The following is a 23,825-nucleotide window of genomic DNA, read 5'->3' as shown; positions in this document are numbered from 1 at the left end:
CAGGTTGATGGTTAACCTGTTTGACCACGTTTAGAATGTGTCGTCCTTGGCCGTCAAGTCCTGGATTGGGATTACGAACCTGGACCTTCTGGCTCAGGGGCAGGGACACTAACCCACCGCGCCACAAGTAAACAGGGTTCGTTTAATATCTTCTCCACCCAAAATCAAAAGCATATTGGAATTCGAGTGAGACTCACCAAGGACTTCCTGGGGGAGAGTGAGTTTGGGGTGGGGGGGAGGGGGGGGGTGTGATCAGAGTTTGAACAGTGTGGGTTTAGAGTGGGATAAGGCATCCTGAGCTGGAAAACGAGTTTCATTTTATTTGTGGCAATGTTAGGCCATTAATCATTCATCTGATCTCAGACATTTCAGTCCAGTAAAGAACAAGAGGTGGCAATGATAACCTTTTGAAAGAAAGCAAAGTTAAAATAAGGAGCCTCTCTGAACTAATACATCCGACCAAAATTATTCATCTATTCTTTTCTAAAACAAAGTCCTGGAACAAAGTTTGCTGATGAAATCAGCAGCAGTTTGAGAAGCTGGGAGGAATGACTGTACAACTCCGTCAGAGATTGTGAAGTAACAATCCTGTCACAAGAAATGTGATGTTTCATTAATTTGACTTCATTATGAGGACAGGCACAGTTAGATCTGCCGTGTTCATTATGCACTGGGTTTATTATTCACGTACAGTCTCCCACTCTCTGCCCAAAGCAATAATCCCACCAACGTGAGTGCTTATAGGTAATCCAACCATGAAAGGCATCACAACTGAGTGTTCGAGACAACGGCCACAGCTTCAAGGCACAACTAAATGCCTCCTTCTCAGCACAAAGTACTCTTCCGCGCAGGAAGTGAGGGATTTGCTGTGGTTTCGACAAGAAGCTGTCAGCTCAGAGTCACTCCAGCAGCACTGTCTTACTCTCTCTCAAAGCTGTCCCTGTCCCCAGTTTCGTTTCATCCTCCGCATCATTCGGTGTCTTAACAAAAAACTTTTCCTGTTTCTTGCAGATGTTAAGGAACACAGGCTTCAACAACTCATCAACACCACTGCCCATCCTCGGCTCTCCGCCAGTCCCAAATCCCTCAAACTCCATCTCTTCTAGCGCCAGCCCTTGCCGTGTGTTCACCATATCCTCCGACCCTCCCCTCTCTGAGGCTGAGCGTGCTGTTCTCAGCAAAGCACTCAGCTTTGTACCCTTACGTCCCCACCTCAATGAATTCCGGGCTCAACATGATGTGAACTCTTCTTCTGCCGCCTTCGACTCCGTGCCCACTTCTTTGGGCAAGAGTCCTCCCCCTGTTCCACAGATCCTTTCATGTGCCTCCAACATTCTGCCTCCAATTGGACACCCCCACCGAGACAATTACCTGCCCTCAATCTTTTCACTGGGAACAGTCAACAGGACATTGGTCATCTTAATTTTTCTGCCTCCCCCTCACCCATTCCAACCTCTCTCCTTCTGAACTTTCCGCTCTTCACTCCCTCAGGTCCAACCCCGACTTTGTCATCAAACCTGTCGACAAAGGGGCGCTGTTGCCGTCTGGTGTACTGACCGCTACCTCGCAGAGGCTGAGTGCCAGCTCTCAGGTACTCTCAGATGTCACAAGTAGGCTTACATTAACACTGCAATGAAGTTAGTGTGAAAATCCCCTGGTCGCCACACTCCGGCGCCTGTTCGAGTACACTGAGGGAGAATTTAGCACGGGCAATGCACCTAACCAGCACGTTTTTTGGACTGTGGGAGGAAACTGGAACACCCGGAGGAAACCCACGCAGACACGGGGAGAACATGCAAACTCCACACAGACAGTGACCCAAGCTGGGAATCGAATCGAGGTCCCTGGCGCGGTGAGGCAATAGTGCTAACCACTGTGCCACCATGCCGCCTGTGGTGAACCATAGATGGTTAGCACTATGGGTACTTGTACATATGTTACTGTTGTCACTGTTGGGGTTAGGGTTGGGGTGTTCTACCTGTTGGTATTGTTCTGTGGTACACTCCGGTTGGCTCCGCCTACCTGTAGGAGTATAAAGGTCACTGCACTGCCTGGTGACCCTTTAGTCTGGGATTGTATTGTTATATAGTATGCTCCATTCTTGTTACTAATAAAAGCCTTTATTTCCCGGGTACGATCCAGCCTCCCGAGTGATTTAATCGCACATCACCGCCCTAATCAGGACCACATCAACCATTCAACCCCTCCAATTCTCCAAGTTGCTGCACTTTCCCACGCGTGTTGTAGTCTGGAGCTATGGTCAGTGATGGTCGAGGCTCCAACATTCTTTCCATCACATGTCTGACCAGGAATCTTTCCCACTCTCACCGCCTGACATTGGCTTGTGTTTGGAAGGATTTTACAGGCTGATTCTCAACCTGTTTGGCCGCGTTATGAACTTCCTTGGGCATCAAGTCCTGGGGTGGGACTCGAACCCAGAGCTCCTGGCTCAGAGGCAGGGACAATAACCCACTGCGTCACAAGATCGCCAAATCACAGCGATCAATCTCTTATCAATTTGTCTCCAACAGCCTCAGACATGAGGTGAGGAAAACCCCCAGCGAGGGTAATCCTTGGGAACCAGAGATCGAAAAAACACCTGTTTCTTCCATACACTACACACACCAGACATCAAATCCAAAATTATTCATAGAGTATTCAAAAATATTATTTTCTGAAATCAATCCAATTTGATTTGAATTAATTAATGCTCACCGCTCTCACCACCTCAAGAAGGTGGGGCGCTGCTCTATAAATCAACCAATCATCTCCTTGGAATATTGAGCTAAATTTGTGTCAAACTCCCTGGGCCAGGTTGGAAGGCAAGGTGCTGTTAAAATGGGGAGGGTAGTCAGGGGCTGGAGAATGGGGTGCTCGATTCTTTCTGACCATTTTACCAGCGGCAGAGAATGGAGTAGAAAGACCTCCTCCATCCAGAGGCTAATTAAACCACATACAGAGCCAATCAATCGTCTCTTCCCACATCTCACTGTGGGGGGCGGTGGGGGTCTGCCACCCTGTGGGGAGACCACTCAGTACCAATAGGCTCAGGCAGGTATGTAATCTCCTACCGAAAGAGGAAACGCTGGAAAATCTCAGCAGGTCCGGCAGCATCTGTAAGGAGAGAAAAGAGCTGATGTTTCGAGTCCAGACGACCCTTCGTCATGTGTGGTCTCCTATTTTGTCACTCTTTACTCAATGGGAGGGGGGCTCCCGGGAGCATTATCCAATTCCGTGACTAAAGATACAGCCTGCTGACACCATTCCCCCACCCCAGCCCAAGCATTGGAGCCTCTGTGACTGCCCCTGCCACCAATAGATTCCTCTCATCCACCTTCTGTGCCATCCTCTTCTTCCAGGTGCAGTCCCAGCAGTGGCCAGCACAGCCGATGAAGAAATCATAGAATCCCTACAGTGCAGAAGGAGGCCATTCGGCCCATCGTGTCTGCACCGACCACAATCCCACCGAGGCCCTATCTCCGTAACCCTACATATTTACCTTGCTAATCCCCCTTTAGCAAGGTAATTTAGCATGGCCAAGCGACCTAACCCGCACATCTTTGGAGTGTGGGAGAAAATTGGAGCATCTGGAGGAAACCCACGCAGACAAGGGGAGAATGTGCAGACTCCACACAGACAGTGACCCAAGCCGGGAATCGAACCCAAGTCTCTGTGAGGCAGAAGTGCTAACCACTGTGTCACCGTGGCGCCCATACGAGAGTGTCTTGAATGATGATTTAGGCAAAATAAAAGGCCTGCAAGTGAAGGTCTACGTGGACCCAGAGGTGGACCCAGGGTCTGACTCGTACCATGTGCTTTACAAGAGAATGTAGATACTGAATTGCAGTGATTGGAAGGACTGAGCATTATCCAGCCAGTTCAGTTCACGGAATGAGCAACACCTACAGTCTCCGTATTGAAACCGGAGAAGACTTTCCACACTTATGGTGATTACAAGTTAACAGCTCATTGTGCTGCCAAGTTGGATAAATATCCAATCCCAAAGATTGAAGACCTGTATGCAAAGCTGGCTGGAGGTCAGTCTTATACAAAGCTGGATATGAGTCATGGATATCAGCAACTCGAATTAGATGATGCTTCCCGAGGTTATGTCACGGTAAACACACACGTGTTCCAGTACACACGCCTGCCTTTTGGTGTGCCTTCAGCATGTGCGATTTTCCACAGGACAATGGAGAGTCTGCTGCAGGGGCTGTCACGAGTTGTGTGGACCTTGATGATGTTCTCATAACTGGATCGACAGAAGCCGAGCATTTAGCAAACTTAGAGGAGGCGCTAGAGAGATTTCAAGAGGCTGGAATCCACCTCAAGAAGGAGAAATGTACTTTTCAAGTCACTGAGGTCGCCTATCTGGGGTATTGTGTAGATGTCCAAGGATTACACCTCATGGAAGACAAGGTCAGAGCCACAAAGGAGGCACCTGCCCCCAGAAACACATCCGAGCTCGAGTCACTCTTAGGAATGGTGAATTACTGTGGGCATTTTTACTGAATTTGTTGACATTATTTTGCCCCCTTGTATATTCCGCTGAAGAAACACCAGCGTTGGTTTTGGAAGATTCCCCAGGAAGAAGCTTTCAACAGAGTAAAGCAATTGCTGCATTCTTCAATCCGACTAGAGAGGGGGCTATACTGGACCTAGTTCTGGGAAATGAGCCCGGTCAGGTCGTCAAAGTTTCGGTAGGGGAACATGTGGCAAATAGTGACCACAACTCTGTTAGCTTTAGGATAGTAATGGACAAGGATGAGTGCTGTCCTACGGGCAGGGAGCTAAATTGGGGGAAGGCTAACTATAACCGGATTAGGCAGGAATTGGTGGATGTTGATTGGGAGAGGATGTTCGAGGGTAAGTCCGCGTCTGGCATGTGGGAGTCTTTTAAGGAACTATTGATAAGGCTGCAGGATAGGCATGTGCCTGTAAAAAGGAAAGATAGGAAAGGTAGGATTCGAGAGCTGTGGATAACCAGGGAAATTGAGGATCTGATTAAAATGAAAAGGGAGGCGTACGTTAAGTCCAGGCAACTGAAAACAGATGGAGCTCTGGAGGAATACAGAGAGAGTAGGAAAGAACTCAAACGGGGAGTTAGAAGGGCAAAAAGAGGTCACGAGATGTTCTTGGCAGGCAGGATTAAGGAGAATCCTAAGGCATTCTATTCATACGTTAGGAACAAAAGAGTTGTCAGGGAGAAAATCGGACCTCTCAGGGACAAAGGAGGGGAATTATGCTTAGAACCCAAGGGAATAGGGGAGATCCTAAATGAATACTTTGCATCAGTATTCACGAAGGAGAGGGGCGTGTTAACCGGGAGTGTCTCGGAGGGAGGTGTTGACCCGTTAGAGAAAATCTCCATTACAAGAGAGGAAGTGTTAGGTTTTTTAGGGAACATTAAAACTGACAAAGCCCCAGGGCCTGATGGCATCTATCCTCGACTGCTCAGGGAGACGAGAGATGAAATTTCTGGGCCTCTGATGGAAATCTTTGTCGCTTCTTTGGACACGGGTGAGGTCCCTGAGGATTGGAGGATAGCGAATGGGGTCCCGTTGTTTAAGAAGGGTCGCAGGGATAACCCAGGAAATTATAGGCCGGTGAGCTTGACGTCCGTGGTAGGGAAGTTGTTGGAGAGGATTCTTAGAGACAGGATGTATGTGCATTTAGAACGGAACAATCTCATTAGTGACAGACAGCATGGTTTTGTAAGAGGGAGGTCGTGCCTTACAAATTTGGTGGAGTGTTTTGAGGAAGTGACAAAAACGGTTGATGAAGGAAGGGCCGTGGATGTCATCTATATGGATTTCAGTAAGGCATTTGACAAAGTCCCACATGGCAGGTTGGTTCAGAAGGTTCAGGCTCATGGGATACAAGGAGAAGTGGCTAGATGGGTGGAGAATTGGCTTGGCCATAGGAGACAGAGGGTAGTGGTCGAAGGGTCTTTTTCCGGCTGGAGGTCTGTGACCAGTTGTGTTCCGCAGGGCTCTGTACTGGGACCTCTGCTATTTGTGATATATATAAATGATTTGGAAGAAGGTGTAACTGGTGTAATCAGCAAGTTTGCGGATGACACGAAGATGGCTGGACTTGCAGATAGCGAAGAGCATTGTCGGGCAATACAGCAGGATATAGATAAGCTGGAAAATTGGGCGGAGAGGTGGCAGATGGAGTTTAAATGCGAAGTGATGCATTTTGGAAGAAATAATGTAGGGAGGAGTTATACAATAAATGGCAGAGTCATCAGGAGTATAGAAACACAAAGGGACCTAGGTGTGCAAGTCCACAAATCCTTGAAGGTGGCAACACAGATGGAGAAGGTGGTGAAGAAGGCATATGGTATGCTTGCCTTTATAGGATGGGGTATAGAGTATAAAAGCTGGAGTCTGATGATGCAGCTGTATAGAACGCTGGTTAGGCCACATTTGGAGTACTGCGTCCAGTTTTGGTCGCCGCACTACCAGAAGGACGTGGAGGCGTTAGAGAGAGTGCAGAGAAGGTTTACCAGGATGTTGCCTGGTATGGAGGGTCTTAGCTATGAGGAGAGATTGAGTAAACTGGGGTTGTTCTCCCTGGAAAGACGGAGAATGAGGGGAGATTTAATAGAGGTGTACAAGATTATGAAGGGGATAGATAGGGTGAACGGTGGGAAGCTTTTTCCCAGATCAGAAGTGACGTTCACGAGGGGTCACGGGCCCAAGGTGAGAGGAGCGAAGTATAACTCAGATATTAGAGGGATGTTTTTTACACAGAGGGTGGTGGGGGCCTGGAATGCGCTGCCAAGTAGGGTGGTGGAGGCAGGCACACTGACATCGTTTAAGACTTACCTGGATAGTCACATGAGCAGCCTGGGAATGGAGGGATACAAACGATTGGTCTAGTTGGACCAAGGAGCGGCACAGGCTTGGAGGGCCGAAGGGCCTGTTTCCTGTGCTGTACTGTTCTTTGTTCTTTGATAAACTGCGGTGTTGAGTTAATAGTGCTTGCTTTGTTTAACTCTAAAATACAATAAAGTTTGTTTTTATTTGAAAAACTTGAAATCTAGTGACGTAGTTCTGTCAGGTAATTATGGTCAGTTAATTCTCTATAAATGTTCCTAACAGGGTTGTAATAAATTACAGCGGCCACTACACTTCACTGACTGTAGTGTTTTACAATGTCCTGAGGAAAGGCGCTGAAGAAATGCAATTCTTTGTTTCTTTTGGCGACCAGCTGGTTCAGTTCTGAGAGAATTGAGCAGAGATTTCCGTGTCCGTGTGGCTCACTTGTATCCCACGCGGAGCATTTACTGACACAACATTTAATTTGCTCCCCTTGCCGCAGTACTCACTGAGCTTCCTCTTCTGTTGGCTCTTTGCACCTGGGTTATAGCCCGGGGGATAAACCAGCTCCAGGAACTCCTCTGCCAGCTGTCCGATTCTCCTGTCCATAACATCATTCTTTGGCACTGTGTGGGGAAAAGACGATTTCCCCTATTACGCTCCTCTGTCAAAGTCATTTATTTGCACCTCTCCAGCTTCCTCTCCCCCCCCTACCCCCAGCATCCCCCCCTCTCCCCCATTTCCCCTCCCGCGGCTTTCCCTCTCCAGCCCACCTTCTCCACCTCTCTACCTTTCCTCCTCCCCCACAGCACCCCATCGGCTCCCCATCTCCCCCCGGTTCCCTCTCTCTCCCCCAGCTCCCCCTCTCTGCCCCCCAGCTCCCCCTCTCTGCCCCCCAGCTCCCCCTCTCTGCCCCTCAGCACAGATTCACAGAATCCTACAATGCAGAAGAGGCCCATCGGCCCACCAAATCTGCACTGATGCATGAAATGCCCTGACCTGCCCACCTAATCCCACTTGCCAGCACTTGGCCCATAGCCTTGAATGTTATGACGTGCCAAGTGCTCATCCAGGTACTTTTTAAAGGATGTGAGGCGTCCCGCCTCCACCACCCCCCCAGGCAGCGCATTCCAGACCCTCACCACCCTCTGGGTAAAAACCTTTTTCCTCAAATCCCTCTTAAACCTCCCACCCCTCACTTTTAACTTGTGTCCCCTCGTAACTGACCCTTCAACTAAGGGGAACAGCTGCTCCCTATCCACCCTGTCCATGTCCCTCATAATCTTGAACACCTCAATCAGGGCACCCCTCAGTCTTCTCCGCTCCAGAGAAAACAACGCAAGCTTATCCAACCTTTCTTCATAACTTAAATGTTCCGTCCCAGGCAGCATCCTGGTGAATCTCCTCTGCACCCCCTCCAGTGCAATCACGTCCTTCCTATAAGGTGGCGACCAGAACTGCACACAGTGCTCCAGCTGTGGCCTCACCAAAGTTCTATACAACTCCATCATGACCTCTCTGCTTTGTGATCTATACCCCGATTGATAAAGGCGAGTGTGCCATATGCCTTTTTCACCACCCTATTAACCTGCCTTTCCACCTTCAGAGATCTATGGACAAACACGCCAAGGTCCCTTTGTTCTTCGGAACTTCCCAGTGTCAGACCTTTCACAGTATACTTCCACCCTCTCCCCACCCCCACTCCCCATCTCCACCCCCACCTCTCCACCCCAATTCTCCCTCCCCCCAGCTCCCCCTCTCCAACCCTAGGTCACCCCCTCTCCCCCCCCTCCCCCCACCCCCAGCTCCCCCTCGCTCCCCCCCCCAGGTCCCCCTCTTCCCCCCCCAGCTCCCCCTCTTCCCCCCCCCAGCTCCCCCTCTTCCCCCCCCCAGCTCCCCCTCTCCCCCCCCAGCTCTCCCCGCCCCAGCTCCCCCTCTCCCCCCCGCCAAGCTCCCCCTCTACCCCCCCCAGCTCCCCCTCTCCTCTCCCCCCCAAGCTAACCCTCTCTTCCCCAGCACCCCCTCTCTCTTCCCCAGCACCCCCTCTCTCTTCCCCAGCACCCCCTCTCTCCTCCCCAGCACCCCCTCTCTCTCTTCCCCAGCACCCCCTCTCTCTTCCCCAGCACCCCCTCTCTCTTCCCCAGCACCCCCTCTCTCTTCCCCAGCACCCCCTCTCTCTTCCCCAGCACCCCCTCTCTCTTCCCCAGCACCCCCTCTCTCTTCCCCAGCACCCCCTCTCTCTTCCCCAGCACCCCCTCTCTCTTCCCCAGCACCCCCTCTCTCTTCCCCAGCACCCCCACTCTCTTCCCCAGCATCCCCTCTCTCTTCCCCAGCACCCCCTCTCTCTTCCCTAGCACCCCCTCTCTCTTCCCCAGCACCCCCTCTCTCTTCCCTAGCACCCCCTCTCTCTTCCCCAGCACCCCCTCTCTCTCGCCCCCAGCATCCCCTCTCTCTTCCCCAGCACCCCCTCTCTCTCGCCCCCACTCCCCTCAGCTGCCCTTCTCCAACACGGTAAGAAGTTTAACAACACCAGGTTAAAGTCCAACAAGTTGATTTGGTAGCAAATGCCACTCGCTTTCGGAGCGCTGCCCCTTCATCAGCTGGAGCTCAACACCCCCAGCTCCCCCTCCCCGCCAGCTCCCCCTTTCCCTGCCAGCTCCCCCTCTCCCCCCAGCTCCCCCTCTCTCCCCCCTGTCTGCTCCTCCCCCCAGCTCTGCCCCCACCTCCCCTGAGCTCTGCACCGCCCCCCCCCCCACCCCGAGCTCCCTCTTATTAACAGTGGAGGAATAATACAGCAGCTGGTCTTTTTCCTTCAGCAAGTTTATTCTACATACAGCTCAGTACAGATACAAGCTCCTCTGATTCCCCCACAGTATCTGTTCCTGCTGTGTCCATTTATACTCTTTCAGAGGTTGAGTCAATAACCATCGCCTGTCTTCAATAAGGCAATTACTGTAATTGCCACAATATGCATTTGCTGATACACTGACTCTCCTCTCCGCATCCCCCAGCTCCCCCACCCTAACCCCCCCCACTTTGCCATATTTCTCCCCTCTTCATGCCCCCAGCAACCCCTCTCTGCCCCCCAGGGAGCATTACAACTGGATTCAACAATTACCCAATATTCATACCCGCCCCGGGGCCCTGAATCCAATGGGAAATATTCCCGATATACTGCTCTGTTACAGACTACGTGTGAAAGCTGGGCTTTTTTCGTCTTTACAATCACTATCTTATCATAATCACTATCATTCCTTATCATCATCAAGGACCCCACGCACCTCGGACATTCTCTCTTCCACCTTCTTCTGTCGGGAAAAGGTCTGAGGTCACGTACCAACCGACTCAAGAACAGCTTCTTCCCTGCTGCTGTCAGACTTTTGAATGGACCGACCTCGCATTAAGTTGATCTTTCTCTCCACCCTAGCTATGACTGTAACACTACATTCTGCACTCTCTCCTTTCCTTCTCTATGAACGGTATGCTTTGTCTGTATAGTGCGCAAGAAACAATACTTTTCACTGTATGTTAATACATGTGACAATAATAAATCAAATCAAATTAATTCCTTTTGCTGCTGGGCAGTGGGTACGAGCTGTACAGCAGGATACTCACGTGTCAAATCTTCAACTTCTTCCGGTTCCTTCAAATCGAGGGCCAGTGCCTCCAGATTACGGAAATGCCGCTGAATAACCGGATTCTCAAAGCTCTCAGGCCTAATCCAGAGGGATAGAAATGGTCACCATTTTATTTTAAGGAGAATTTGCAGAAATTTCCTGTTCATCTGCACAGGGGAAATCATAGAAATCCTACAGTGCAGGAGGAGGCCATTCAGCCCATCGAGTCTGCACCGACAACAATCCCACCCCAGGTCCTATCCCCGTAACCCAATGTATTTACCCCGCTAGTCCCTCTAATCTACACATCTGGGTCACTGAGGGGCAATTTAGCACGGCCAATCCCGCACACCTTTCAGACTGTGGGAGGAACCCGGAGGAAACCCATGCAGACACGGGGAGAACGTGCAGACTCTCCGCACAGACAGTGATCCCCTAAAGGCGCAGAAAGTATCGCTGGAACCTCCGACTGACCTGTATTTAAACCGGAGCTTCTGCACCACTGATTTCATCTTCTTGATCTGATCCTCGCTGGCCACTCGCTTCTCCGTAAAGCCGATCTTCCTGACATCGTCGGCATAATGCAAAAAAATCAGGTGGAATCCTGATGGGAAAACAATACTTTTTGTTTTGTTTGTACCAGGAATCGGTGAGCATTTCACACGTCCACTCTGCCCGACTCAGGAGTTGCGTTTGATGGGATGACCTGGGATGAACATTCGCGTTTTTGCAGAAATCAGGTCAAAGCTACGACTAGTAAAGTTTTAAAGTTTAAAGTTTCAAAGTTTATTTTATTAGTGTCACAAGTAGGTTTACATTAACACTGCAATGAAGTTACTGTGAAAATCCCCTAGTCGCCACACTCCTGTTCGGGTACACTGAGGGAGAATTTAGCACGGCCAATCCACCCTAACCCGCACGTCTTTCAGACTGTGGGAGGAAACCGGAGCACCCGGAGGAAACCCACGCAGACACGGGGAGAACGTGCAAACTCCGCACAGAGAGTGACCCAAGCTGGGAATTGACCCAGGTCCCTGGGTGCGTGTGTGAGTGGGGATTGCAGCTCTGTGGGGTGTTTGGATTCTTTGCGTACTTCAATGCTTTTCAGACGTGACAGAAAACTGCGGTCCCCACATCCCTCGGAGGTGGATGTTAACGACCCTGTTTTGAAGAGCAGCAGGGGAGTTTTCCTTGGTGTCTCGGCCAGTATTCATCCCTCAATCAACATCGCTTAAAAAACTCTGCCTATCGTCAGGTTACTGTTCCCAGGGAGGAAACCACAAGTGAAGACCCACGTCTAAAATCACTGCACTGCCAATGTAATGCAGGACTACAGCGATGGTAAATGATTCATTGAATGACACTGCATAGAAGCCATTCAGCCCATCATGGCTATACTGGCTCTTTGAAAGAGCTTATCCAATGCGTCTCAAGAGCCTTCTCTTTCCCCCAGCCCTGCAATCTTTTCCCCTTTATAGATTGGATCAATTTCCTCTCAGCAGTTATTATGTAATCTTCAATTTTCATCCACCCACTGTAACATGTATCCGCTGTAACTCTGAACTATAGAAATCTGAAGTTAGTTCATCTGAGTCCAAGCCCAGGCTGTGGTGCTATCTTTCTCTTACGTTGATCTTTCTCTACACCCCGAGCTGTGACTGTAACACTACGTTCTGCACTCTCTCCTTTCCTTCTCTATGAACGGTATGTTTTGTCTGTATAGCACGCAAGAAACAATACTTTTTACTGTATACTAATAAACGTGACAATAATAAATCAAATCAAATATCTGGTTTCAGTTCCTCTCTGCATTGGAGCTGCACACAATCAGCCAGGCTCCACTGTGTGTATATATGTGTGTGTACGTGCGGTGTGCGCGTACGTGTGGTGCGCGCGTGTACGTGTGGTGCGCTTGCACGTGTGGTGTGCGCGCGCACGTGTGGTGTGCGCACACGTGTGGTGCGCGCGTACGTGTGGTGTGCGCACATGTGTGGTGCCGCTTGTACGTGTGGTGTGCGCTTGTACGTGTGGTGCGCGCTTGTACGTGTGGTGCACGCTTGTACGTGTGGTGTGCGCGCGTACGTGTGGTGTGCGCACATACGTGTGGTGCGCGCGTACGTGTGGTGCGCGTGTATGTGTGGTGCGTGCGCGTACGTGTGGTCGTGCGTGTACGTGGGTGCGTGCATGTACGTGTGGTGCGTGCATGTACGTGTGGTGCGTGCATACGTATGGTGCGCGCATACGTGTGGTGTGTGCATATACGTGTGGTGCGTGTGTACGTGTGGTGTGTGCGTGTATGTGTGGTGCGCGTGTACATGTGCTGTGTGCGTGTACGTGTGGTGTGTGTGTGTACGTGTGGTGCACGCGTACGTGTGGTGTGTGCGTGTACGTGTGGTGTGTGCGTGTACGTGTGGTGTGTGTATACGTGTGGTGCACGCGTACGTGTGGTGTGCGCGTATGTGGTGCGCGCTTGTACGTGTGGTGTGTGCTTGTACGTGTGGTGTGCGCACGTATGTATGGTGCGTGCGCGTACATGTGGTGTGCGCGCGTACGTGTGGTGTGCGCGTGTACGTGTGGTGCGTGTGTATACGTGTGGTGTGTGCGTGTACGTGTGGTGTGTCTGTGTACATGTGGTGCGTGTGTGTATCTGAGATGTGTGTAAATGTGTGCTGTGTGTGTACGTGTGGTGTGTGTACGTGTGGTGTGTGAACATGTGATGTGTGTACATGTGATGTGTGTACGTGTGGTGTCTGTACGTGTGGTGTGTGTACATGTGATGTGTGTACATGTGATGTGTGTACGTGTGGTGTGTACGTGTGGTGTGTGTACGTGTGGTGTGTGTACATGAGATGTGTGTACATGATGTGTGTACGTGTGGTGTGTGTACATGTGATGTGTGTACATGTGATGTGTGTACGTGTGATGTACGTACGTGTGGTGTGTATACGTGTGGTGTGTATACGTGTGGTGTGTATATGTGTGGTATGTGGTGTGTGTGTGCGGGTGTGTGTGTGTGTGTGGGGAAGGTGAGTGGGGGTAGGATAGGCAACAGCTACGATGCCCTCCATAGACAAATAGTGTGTGAATAATTATCATCTGTGGCCAGGCAGAAAAGGTGCCAGAGATTCTGTGGCACTGGTGTGACCATAACTCAGTCAGAAAGGAGAGACAAATCAAGTGTACTCACCCAGTCAGTGAGCGATCCGAGAGAGACAGTGTCACTGACCTGGAGGGATGGTCTGCACTTTCTGATCATCCAGCGCCTCCTCCTGTGGGACCAACGCCACAAATCGGGGTGGGGTGTTCCTCCGGGGAGTGTAGCGGCAAACAGCATACACGTCCTTCTCCAGGCACTTGGTGAGCAGTGCGCTGAATAAAGTGGTGCTTCCTGTTGGGAATGTGAAACATAAACACAGCTCAGAACAATAAGCACCTGGCACCAGGGCTGGCCCAAAGGCTGCTGGAAAGGACCAGGGGGGCTGACCTCTCTGAGCTGCTTAGCAAGTGGCGACGATAAAGTCAAATTGTTACTTCATCCCCTATAACACGATAGAATTCTTCATCAAGGTGGACAGTGAGGGAGTTGATTTTGAGACTAGGGTCCTGAATCTTAATAAAGGAAACTACGATGAATATGAGGCACAAGTTGGCTTTGATAGATTGGGAAATGTTATTTAAGGGGACGATGGTGGATCGGCAACGGCAAACATTCAAAGAATGATTATTTAATCCAGTCTGGCACAAAAATAAAACTGGAAAGGTGGCCAAACCAAGGCTTACAAGGGAAATTAGAGATAGTTAAAGGTCCAAGGGAGAGGCATACAAATGATCCAGAAAAACTATAGACCTGAGGATTGGGACAGTTTATAATTCAGCAAAGGGACTAATTAATAAGGGGAAAATGGAGTACGAGAGTAAGCTCGCGGGAAACATAAACATTGACCGTAAAAGTTTAGAAACATAGAATCCTACAGTACAGAAAGAGGCCATTCGGCCCATCGAGTCTGCACCGACCACAATCCCACCCAGGCCCTACCCCCATATCCCTACATATATACCCACTTATCCCTCTAACCGACACATCTCACGACACTAAGGGGCAATTTTTAGCATGGCCAATCAACCTAACCGGCACATCTTTGGACTGTGGGAGGAAACCGGAGCACCGGAGGAAACCCACGCAGACACGAGGAGAATGTGCAGACTCCACACAGACAGTGACCCAAGCCGGGAATCGAATCCAGGCCCCTGGAGCTATGAAGCAGCAGTGTTAACCACTGTGCTACCGTGCCATCCAACTTCTATTCGGTGTGTGAGGTGAAAAAGATTGTTAACGACAAACTAGGTCCTTTACAGTCAGAAACAGGGGAATTTATAATGGGGAACAAAGAAATGGCTGACCAACTAAATACATACTCTGGTTCTGTCTTCACAAAGGAGGACACAAATAACGTACCAGAAAAGTTGGGGAACACAGGGTCTAGGGAGAGGGAGGAACTGAAGGAAATTAATATTAGTAGAGAAATGGTGTTGGGGAAATTGAGATTGAAGGCTGATAAATCCCCAGGGCCCGATAATCTACACCCCGGAGTACTTAAGGAAATGGTCTGAGAAAAAGTGGGTATATTGGTATTCATCTTCCAAGGTTCTATAGCCTTTGGGACAGTTCCTATGGATTGGAGGGTAGCTAATGTAACCCCACTATTTAAAAAGGGAGGCAGAGAGAGAACAGGGAATTATAGACCAGTCAGCCTGACGTCGGTAGTGGGGGAGGATTTAATAGCAGAGCACTTGGTAAACAGCGGCTGGACAGGACAGAGTCAGATGGATTTACACGAGGGGAATCATGCTTGACAAATCTACTGGAATTCTTCAAGGATGTAACTCGTAGAGTTGATGAGGGGCAGCCAGTGGATGTGGTTTATTTGGACTTTCAGATAAGGTCCCACATAAGAGATCAGTGTGTAAAATTAAAGTGCATGGGATTGGGTAGTGTATTGAGATGGATAGAAAACTGGTTGGCAGGCAGGAAACAAAGAGTAGGAAATAAACAGGTATTTTTCCAAATGGCAGGCAGTGATTAGTGGGGTACCGCTGGGATCAGTGCTGGGGCCCCAGCTATTCACTACATATAAATTAATGATTAAGACGCGGGAACTAAATGTAATATCTCCAAATCTGCAGATGACACAAAGCTGGGTGAGCTGTGAGGAAGATGGAGAGATGCTTCAGTGTGATGTGGACAAGTTGAGTGAGTGGGCAAATGAACAGCAGATGCAGTATAATTTGGAGAAATGTGAGATTATCCACTTTGGGAGCAAAAACGGAAGGCAGATTACTCTCTGAAAGGCCATAAATTAGGAGAAAGGAATGTGAAATGAGACCTGGGTGTCCTCATGCACCAGTCGCTGAAGTTAAGCATTCAGGTGCAGCAGGCGGTGAAAAAGGCAAATGGAATGTTGGCCTTCATAGCGAGAGGATTTGAGTACGGGGCAGGGGTGTCTGGTTGCATATATATGGGGCCTTGGTGGGACCACACCTGGAATATTGTGTGCAGCTTTTGTCTCCTTTTCTGAGGAAGGACGTTCTTGCTGTAGAGCGGAGGTTTACCAGGCTGATTCCTTGGATGGCGGGACTGACTCCCAAGGTGAGATTGAGTCGGTTAGGATTATATTCACCAGAGTTCAGAAGAATGAGGGGTGGGGGAGAATCTCATAGAAACCCGTGTCTACGTGGGTTTCCTCCGGGTGCTCCGGTTTCCTCCCATAATCTGAAAGACGTGCTGGTTCGGTGCATTGGCCATGCTAAATTCTCCCTCGGTGTACCCAAACAGGCGCCAGAGTGTGGCAACTCAGGGATTTTCACAGTAACTTCATTGCAGTGTTAATGTAATTGTGACACAAATAAATAAACTTGAATTTCTAACAAGACGAGACAATGTAAATGCAGGAAGGATGTTCCCCAATGGCGGGGGGTTGGGGCGGCGTACAGAACCAGGGATCACAATTTAAGAATACAGGCTAAACCATTTAGGACAGAGATGAGGAAAAATGTCTTCACCCAGAGGGTGGTGAATATGTGGAATTTGCTACCACAGAAAGTAATTGAGGCCAAAATATTGAATGTATTCAAGAAGCAGTTAGATATAGCACTTGGTTGGGGCGAAGAGGATCAAAAGATATGGGGGGGAAGATGGGAACAGAATATCGAGTTGGATGATCAGCCATGATCATAATGAATGATGGAGCAGACTCGAAGGGCTGAATGGCCTCCTCCTGCTCCTATTTTCTATGTTTCTAACCAGGGTAATAGGATTCAGCACCTGACTCCTCGATTCAAAGTGTGAGAAATCTTTGGCGTGATCTATGATCCAGAGCAGTGGAGAGAACACATTAACGCCATTCAGTATGTAACCGCATGCTGTAATGAGAGGAAGTGGACCAGGTACAATGAGCTCAAATTCATCTTCTCATCTCTTAAGATATAATAATGCTCAGGTAGCATCAAACAATCAGTGATACAGCTCCCAAGGATAGGGGATACTCTTCAGGGTATTCTAGGCTAGTTATATTCTATGCAGGGTTTTCTAGCGTAATTATATTCTATACAGGGTATTCTAGGGTAGGGGGATTCTAGAGGAGGGGTATTCTATCCGATAACATATTTGCATCTGCTCTGTATTACGGCTGCATTGTAAATATATAAAATGTCACTCTCTCTCTCTCCAGTAGGATTCCTTCATGCTGGAACATTAGCTCCTAACGTTTTAACACTTCTCGCTGCCACTGCAGGGTTTCCCATCATTATCTGCATGAATCTGTCTTGTGAACCATCAGCTAACTGAGGAGAAGGGGGATGAAGTTTGGACCCTGTGCTCTATAAATACCCTGGGTAGAGCCATGCCCACTTGGCCAATGGGCAGCAGTAACAACGGCTGAGGGTTACCTGTGACCAGCGTCTCATCTGGGTAAATGAACTGTGGGGGTCTGATGTGGTGGTGCTTCTTTAAGAGTGACAATGGCTTGAAACCAATGAGAACCAAGCCTGGGCCATCAAATCTCTTCAATTCCTCGGTTTCCTCTTTCTCCAGAACAATCTGCCTCTGTCCATAAACCTGGGAACCAAAAAGAACAAGAACAGGCTTAAATTATATGAAAGAGCAACATCTTTCGAGGTACTCGCCCGCTGACCCTCCCAAAGCCTGTCCACCATCTACAAGGCACAAGTCAGGAGTGATGGAGTACTCTCCACTTGCAGCTCCAGCAACACTCATGAAGCTTGACACCATCCAGGACAAAACAGCCGCTTGACTGGCACTCCTTCTACAAGCATTCACTTCCTCCACCACGGACACATTGGCAGCCGTGTGTACCATCGATAAGATGCACTGCAGGAACTGACCAAGGTTCCTTCAATAGCTCCTTCCAAACCCACAACTACTTCCAACTAGAAGGGCCAGGGCAGCAGATACCTGGGAAGACCATCACCTACAAGTTCCCCTCCAAGCCACTCACTATCCTGACTTGGAAATATATTGGCTGTTCCTTCACGGTCGCTGGGTCAAAATCCCTGAACTCCCTCCCTAACAGCACAGTGGGTGTACCTACACCACATGCACTGTCGCGTTTCAAGAAGGAAGCTCACCACCACCTTCTCAAGGGCAACTCGGGATGGGCAATCATAGAATCCCTGCAGTGCAGGAGGAGGCCATTCAGCCCATTGAGTTTGTACCGACCACAATCCCACCCAGCCCCTATCCCTGTAGTCCCATGTATCTATCCTGATAGTGCCCCTGACACTAAGGAGCAATTTATCATGGCCAATCAACCTAACCCGCACATCTTTGGAGTGTGGGAGGAAACCGGAGCACCCGGAGGAAACCCACGCAGACACCGGGAGAACGTGCAGACTCCACACAGACAGCGACCCAAGCCGGGAATCGAACCCGGGTCCCTGGCGCTGTGAGGCACCAGTGCTAACCGCCGTGCCGCCCTAACGGTCCTCTTCTGGATTAGGTCACACTGTGTGATATGAGCAATCACCGTCATGAGTAACACAGCCTCTGTGTTATTTTGTTAAATAACACAGAGGCTCAAGCACGCTCTGTTCATTAGGCTGGACATATTTTGTGGAATAATCCATCAATATAGATGGTCATGTAACCACATCAAGCAGATAAACTCAATGAAGCCAAAGCAAAATACTATGGACGCTGGAAATCTGAAATAAAAACAGAGAATGCTGGAAAATCTCAGCAGGTGCACGGAGAGAGAAGCAGAGTTAACATTTCGGGTCCGTATGCCTCTTCTTCAAAGAGCTAATCCAGTGAAGGTCTGACTGAAAAATGGAAAGTTAATCTCGGTATAAAAACAGCAAAGGGATGGAAGCCTCTTCCCACTGGATGTCTGGATTACGATGGTACAAAATATTCAGGACATTGGAAGAAGGGTGATGCGTATCCCAGAAACGGGGCGGCACGGTGGCACAGTGGTTAGCACTGCTGCTTCACAGCGCCAGGGACCCGAGTTCGATTCCCGGCTTGGGTCACTGTCTGTGTGGAGTCTGCACGTTCTCCCTGTGTCTGCGTGGGTTTCCTCCGGGTGCTCCAGTTTCCTTCCACAGTCCGAATGACGTGCTGGTTAGGGTGCATTGGCCGTGCTAAATTCTCCCTCAGTGTTACCCGAACAGGCGCCGGAGTGTGGCGACTAGGGGATTTTCACAGTAACTTCACTGCAGTGTTAATGTAAGCCTTACTTGTGACACTAATAAATAAACTTTTAACTTTAAACAGGTAACCAGTTAAAGACAGAGCACAAAATAAAAATGATACCTCGTACTGATCCTTATTTTAAAATAAAAAAGCAAGTTACAGGGAGGGAATCAGTTTGTGAAAGGGATGGAGAGAGTCAAATGTAAGTAGAAAGATTCCTACATTACAGCAGTGGCTAAACTTCGAAACCAATGCTGAACAAGGAGACAGGTTGTCGAAGTTTTTTGTCTTGCACTCATCAGGACAAACCCCAGAAGGTCAAATTTCAAACAATTGTGACAATTTATACCACAGGAGAAAAGGGTGTTGATTGGTTGACAAGTCGACTCTGATTGGCCGAGGTCTTGCCATGGAGAAAGCAATGGGGAGCTATAGGCTCCTCAAGCTGCCAGATAATTCAAAACAGGTGCAAGGCTTGGGCATATTCCTTTTGTCTGCAGAAAAGTTCAGAAGTACTTCATTGGCTGTGAAGTGCTTTGGGCCATCTTGAAGTTGTGGAAGGCGCTATTTTAATGAATACAAGTTCTTTTTCTCTTTATTTACTCATCTCATTACCATTCTATCTTTGCCTTGCACCATTGTCTCTTCTGTTATTTAATCTCTGCTGCCTCCCCTTTCACTCTTTCCAGCCCTCCGTGCATACCTTCCTTCTGTACCTGTTTGAACCCTGTGGCATGTCTAACGCGGGCTAGTTGTAAAGAAAAGTCATCGACCTAAAACATTAACTCTTGTTTCTCTCTGTACAGTACGCACAAGGGATACAATAACAGGGGAGTTCTGTTACTGGATGAGTAATTCAGAGGTTTTGACTAATGATAGAATCATTAGAATCCCTACAGTGCAGAAGGAGGCCGTTCAGCCCATCAAGTCTGCACCGACCACAATCCCACCCAGGCCCTGTCCTCATAAACCTATGCATCTACCCGAGCTAGTCCCCCTGATACTAAAGGGGCAATTTAGCATGGCCAATCCACCTAAACCGCACATCTTTGGACTGTGGGAGGAAACCGGAGCACCCGGAGGAAACCCACGCAGACACGGGGAGAACGTGCAAACTCCAGATAGACAGTGACCCAAACCAGGAATCGAACCCGGGTCCCTGGCGCTGTGAGTCAGCAGTGCTAACCTACTGTGCCACCGTGCCGTCGATCTAGAGGCACGAGTTCAAACCACACCACAGCAACTGGGGGAGAAAAAGAGAAGATGCTGGAAAATCTCAGCAGGTTTGGCAGCATCTGTGAATAGAGAAAAGAGCCAACGTTTCGAGTCTGGATGACCCTTCACCAGAGCTGTATAATAAAGGGGAAATTAGTCTGTGATCATGAAATTACCCGATTGTTGTAAAAACCCATCTGGTTCATTAATGCTCTTTAGAGAAGGAAATCTGCCGTCCTTACCCGGTCTGGCCCGTCTGAGGATCCAGAACCGCATGGCTGACTCTCAACTACCCTCTGATTGACTTAGAAAGCCACTCAGTTGTGTCAAAAGTCATGATGAAACTGCACTGTGGATGTGCCTTCACATCGCAGAGTGCAGCAGGTTTAGAAAACGCCCCATCATCGCCTTCTCGAGGGCAATTAGGGATGCACAATAACTCACATCTCGTTCATGAATTAAGAAAGAGCATTTTCTGTTTGTATTTCAGATTACCAGCATCCGCAGTGTTTTGCCTTTGGTCAGGCAGGAGTTGACGTTTTAATTCAGCACGGTATAGGTTCACCGTCCTTTACCTGGGCCTTCTTGGTGTCGCTGGGCAGGAGCAGACTGCCCGTCTCCCCGTTAAACCAGCGGGTTTTGGTTTTGACGGGCTCGTTGCTTTCTCGGTACAGGCGGACGGCACTGGGTTTCCTGGCACTCCGCACGAGATTGTAAACTCCGACTGAAAGTTCCACGCCTTCTCCCAGCTTCAGGTTCAGCCTGGCCAAAACAAAACACAAAAAAAACAGGACATCAAATACAAGCGGCACCGGAACAGAGAGTTTAACAGGGGCTGAAACTCAAAGACATTCTGATGCACATTAAGCGGTTGAAGAAGGCGGCAGTTTAGGGATGGGGGGCGGTGGGGTTTAAGCCAAGGTCCTGACGACTTGGTCAGTTGGATGTAAAATATCCCACAGCACCACATGGAGGATGGCACGGTGGCACAGTGGTTAGCACTGCTGCTTCACAGCGCCAGGGACCCGGGTTCGATTCCCAGCTCGGGTCACTGTGTGGTGTTTACACATTCTCCCCGTGTCTGCGTGGGTTTCCTCCGGGTGCTCCAGTTTCCTCCCACATTCTGAAAGATGTGCTGGTTAGGGTGCATTGACCCGAACAGGCGCCGGACTGTGGCAAATAGGGGAATTTCACAGTAACTTCATTGCAGTGTTAATGTAAGCCTTACTTGTGACTAATAAATAAACTTTACTTTGGAGAGCAGGGAAGCTCTGTCCTGTCAAATTAACCTCCAAAAAACAGATCTGGTCATTATCTCACTGTTCAAGTGTGTGTGGAAAATAGTTGCTATGTTTACCAATGTTTGTGAGGAGGATTGTCAGAGGATGCAGCAGGATATCGATAGACTGGATAGACTTGGGCGGAGAAATGGCAGATGGAATTTAATCCAGACAAATGCGCCTCTGTTTTCTCAGAAGACTAAGGAAATTTGGCATGTCCACTATGACTCTCACCAACTTCTACAGATGCACCATAGAAAGCATTCTTTCTGGTTGTATCACAGCTTGGTATGGCTCCTGCTCTGCCCAAGACCGCAAGAAACTACAAAAGGTTGTGAATGTAGCCCAATCCATCACGTAAACCAGCCTCCCATCCATTGACTCTGTCTACACTTCCCGCTGCCTCAGCAAAGCAGCCAGCATAATTAAGGACCCCACACACCCCGGACATTCTCTCTTCCACCAAAAGATACGGTCACGTACCAACTGACTCGAGAACAGCTTCTTCCCTGCTGCCATCAGACTTTTGAATGGACCTACCTTGCATTAAGTTGATATTTCTCTACATCCTAGCTATGGCTGAAACATTTTTCACTCTCTCCTTTCCTTCTCTATGAATGGTATGCGTTGTCGGTATAGTGCGCAAGAAACAATACTTTTCACTGTATACCAATACATGTGACAATAATAAATCAAATCAAATCAAAGATGATGCATTTTGAAAGGTCCAATGCAGTAGGGAAATACACAGTAAATGGCAGGACCCTTAGAAGCATTAACATGCAGAGGGATCTGGGCGTACAGGTCCACAGTTCCCTGAAAGTGGCAACACAAGTGGATAAGGTGGTCAAGATGGCGTATGGCATGCTTGCCTTCATCGGTTGGGCCATAGGGTGCAAAATTTGGCAGGTCAAGTTGCAGCTGTATAGAGCTTTAGTTAGGGCATGTTTGGAATATTGCATACAGTTCTGGTCGCCACATTAAAAGTTTACCAGGATGTTACCTGGTTTGGAGGGTATCAGCTATGAGAAGAGATTGGACAAACTTGATTTGTTTTCATTTGAACGTCAGAGGCTGAGGGGCGACCTGATAGAAGTCTACAAGATTATGAGAGGCGTGGATAGAATGGATAGTCAGAGTCTTTTTCCCAGGGTAGAAATGCCAATTACTAGGGGACAGAGGTTTAAGGCAAAAAGGGGGAAAGTTTAAAGGAGATGTGAGAGGCAAGTTTTTTTACACAGAGGGTGGTAAGTGCCTGGGACGCGCTGCCCGAGGAGGTGGTAGAAGCAGATACAATAGCAACATTTAAGAGGCATCTGGATAGATACATGAAAAGGCTGGGAATGGAGGAATTTGCTATGTAGAGACGACAGGTCTTTAGTTTAGAAAGGCGTCCTGTGTCGACGCAGGCTTGGAGGGCTGAAGGGCCTGTTCCTGTGCTGTACTATATTCTTTGTATGGCCGATTCCTGTCAAAGTAACATGATGCACTTTATGATGTTTCAACACAAGAGACGCAGCAGAGAAACAGGCCATTCAGCCCAACAGCTGCATGCCAGTATTTCCGCTTCCCATGAACTTTCTCCCTCCCCTCTCCCTTTTAGCGTTATCAGCGTAACCGGCCAATGATTTTCTCTCTCATGCTCATCCAGCTTCTCCGTAAACGCAGCTACACCATTCATTACAACCCTGTGGTAGCCAAGTTCCACATTCCCATCACTCTCTGGGTAAAGAAATTTCTCCTGCATTCCTGGCCTGGTCACTACCTGGTGTTGACGGTTTGTGGTTTCGCTCTTCCCTGCGAGTGGAAACATGCCCTGAGTGCCTAATCTATGAAGATCGTCTGTACATTTGAGCAGATTGTGTGCATGAACACGGACGTTCTGTCTGCCAAGGTCCGCAGGGAGTACAATAGAAACTCTCCGAGGACCCAGGAGACACGGTGCTACTCTGAGTGACTGCTGACCTGGTGACGGTCCTCTGCTTGTAGTCCTTGGCCCACACTTTCCGAAGCAGATCGTCCAACCTGGCTGACCCCTCGCCTTGCACAGCTGCATCCCCATCCTCTGATACACTGACAATGTCGCAGTAAAAGAGAGACATGTCAAACCCACCAGGCTTCTTCAGATGCATCAGGTCAAGGATGATCCCTGTACACAGACAAGGGCAGAGACAAA

General features: G+C 49.1%; 1 protein-coding gene across 1 annotated transcript in view; it reads right to left on the bottom strand.

Moving 5' to 3' along the window:
* Window positions 1–7,140: 7,140 nt before the first annotated feature.
* Window positions 7,141–23,825, bottom strand: part of LOC144486464 (X-ray repair cross-complementing protein 5-like) — a 42,736-nt gene continuing 26,051 nt past the window's right edge. Inside the window, exons 5-12 of the mRNA XM_078204498.1 lie at window positions 23,615–23,798; window positions 20,945–21,131; window positions 17,390–17,558; window positions 13,671–13,832; window positions 10,919–11,048; window positions 10,443–10,543; window positions 7,337–7,453; window positions 7,141–7,229 (exon numbers count right to left, since the gene is read on the bottom strand). Of these exons, the coding sequence (XP_078060624.1) occupies window positions 7,141–7,229; window positions 7,337–7,453; window positions 10,443–10,543; window positions 10,919–11,048; window positions 13,671–13,832; window positions 17,390–17,558; window positions 20,945–21,131; window positions 23,615–23,798 (1,139 nt within the window). The remainder of the gene's footprint in view (window positions 7,230–7,336; window positions 7,454–10,442; window positions 10,544–10,918; window positions 11,049–13,670; window positions 13,833–17,389; window positions 17,559–20,944; window positions 21,132–23,614; window positions 23,799–23,825) is intronic.

The sequence above is a fragment of the Mustelus asterias genome, unplaced genomic scaffold (assembly GCF_964213995.1).
Source record: "Mustelus asterias unplaced genomic scaffold, sMusAst1.hap1.1 HAP1_SCAFFOLD_350, whole genome shotgun sequence".
In the NCBI taxonomy this organism is placed as follows: domain Eukaryota; kingdom Metazoa; phylum Chordata; class Chondrichthyes; order Carcharhiniformes; family Triakidae; genus Mustelus; species Mustelus asterias.
The sequence above is the reverse complement of the archived record's forward strand: the minus strand, read 5'-3'. Positions and strand labels throughout refer to the sequence as shown.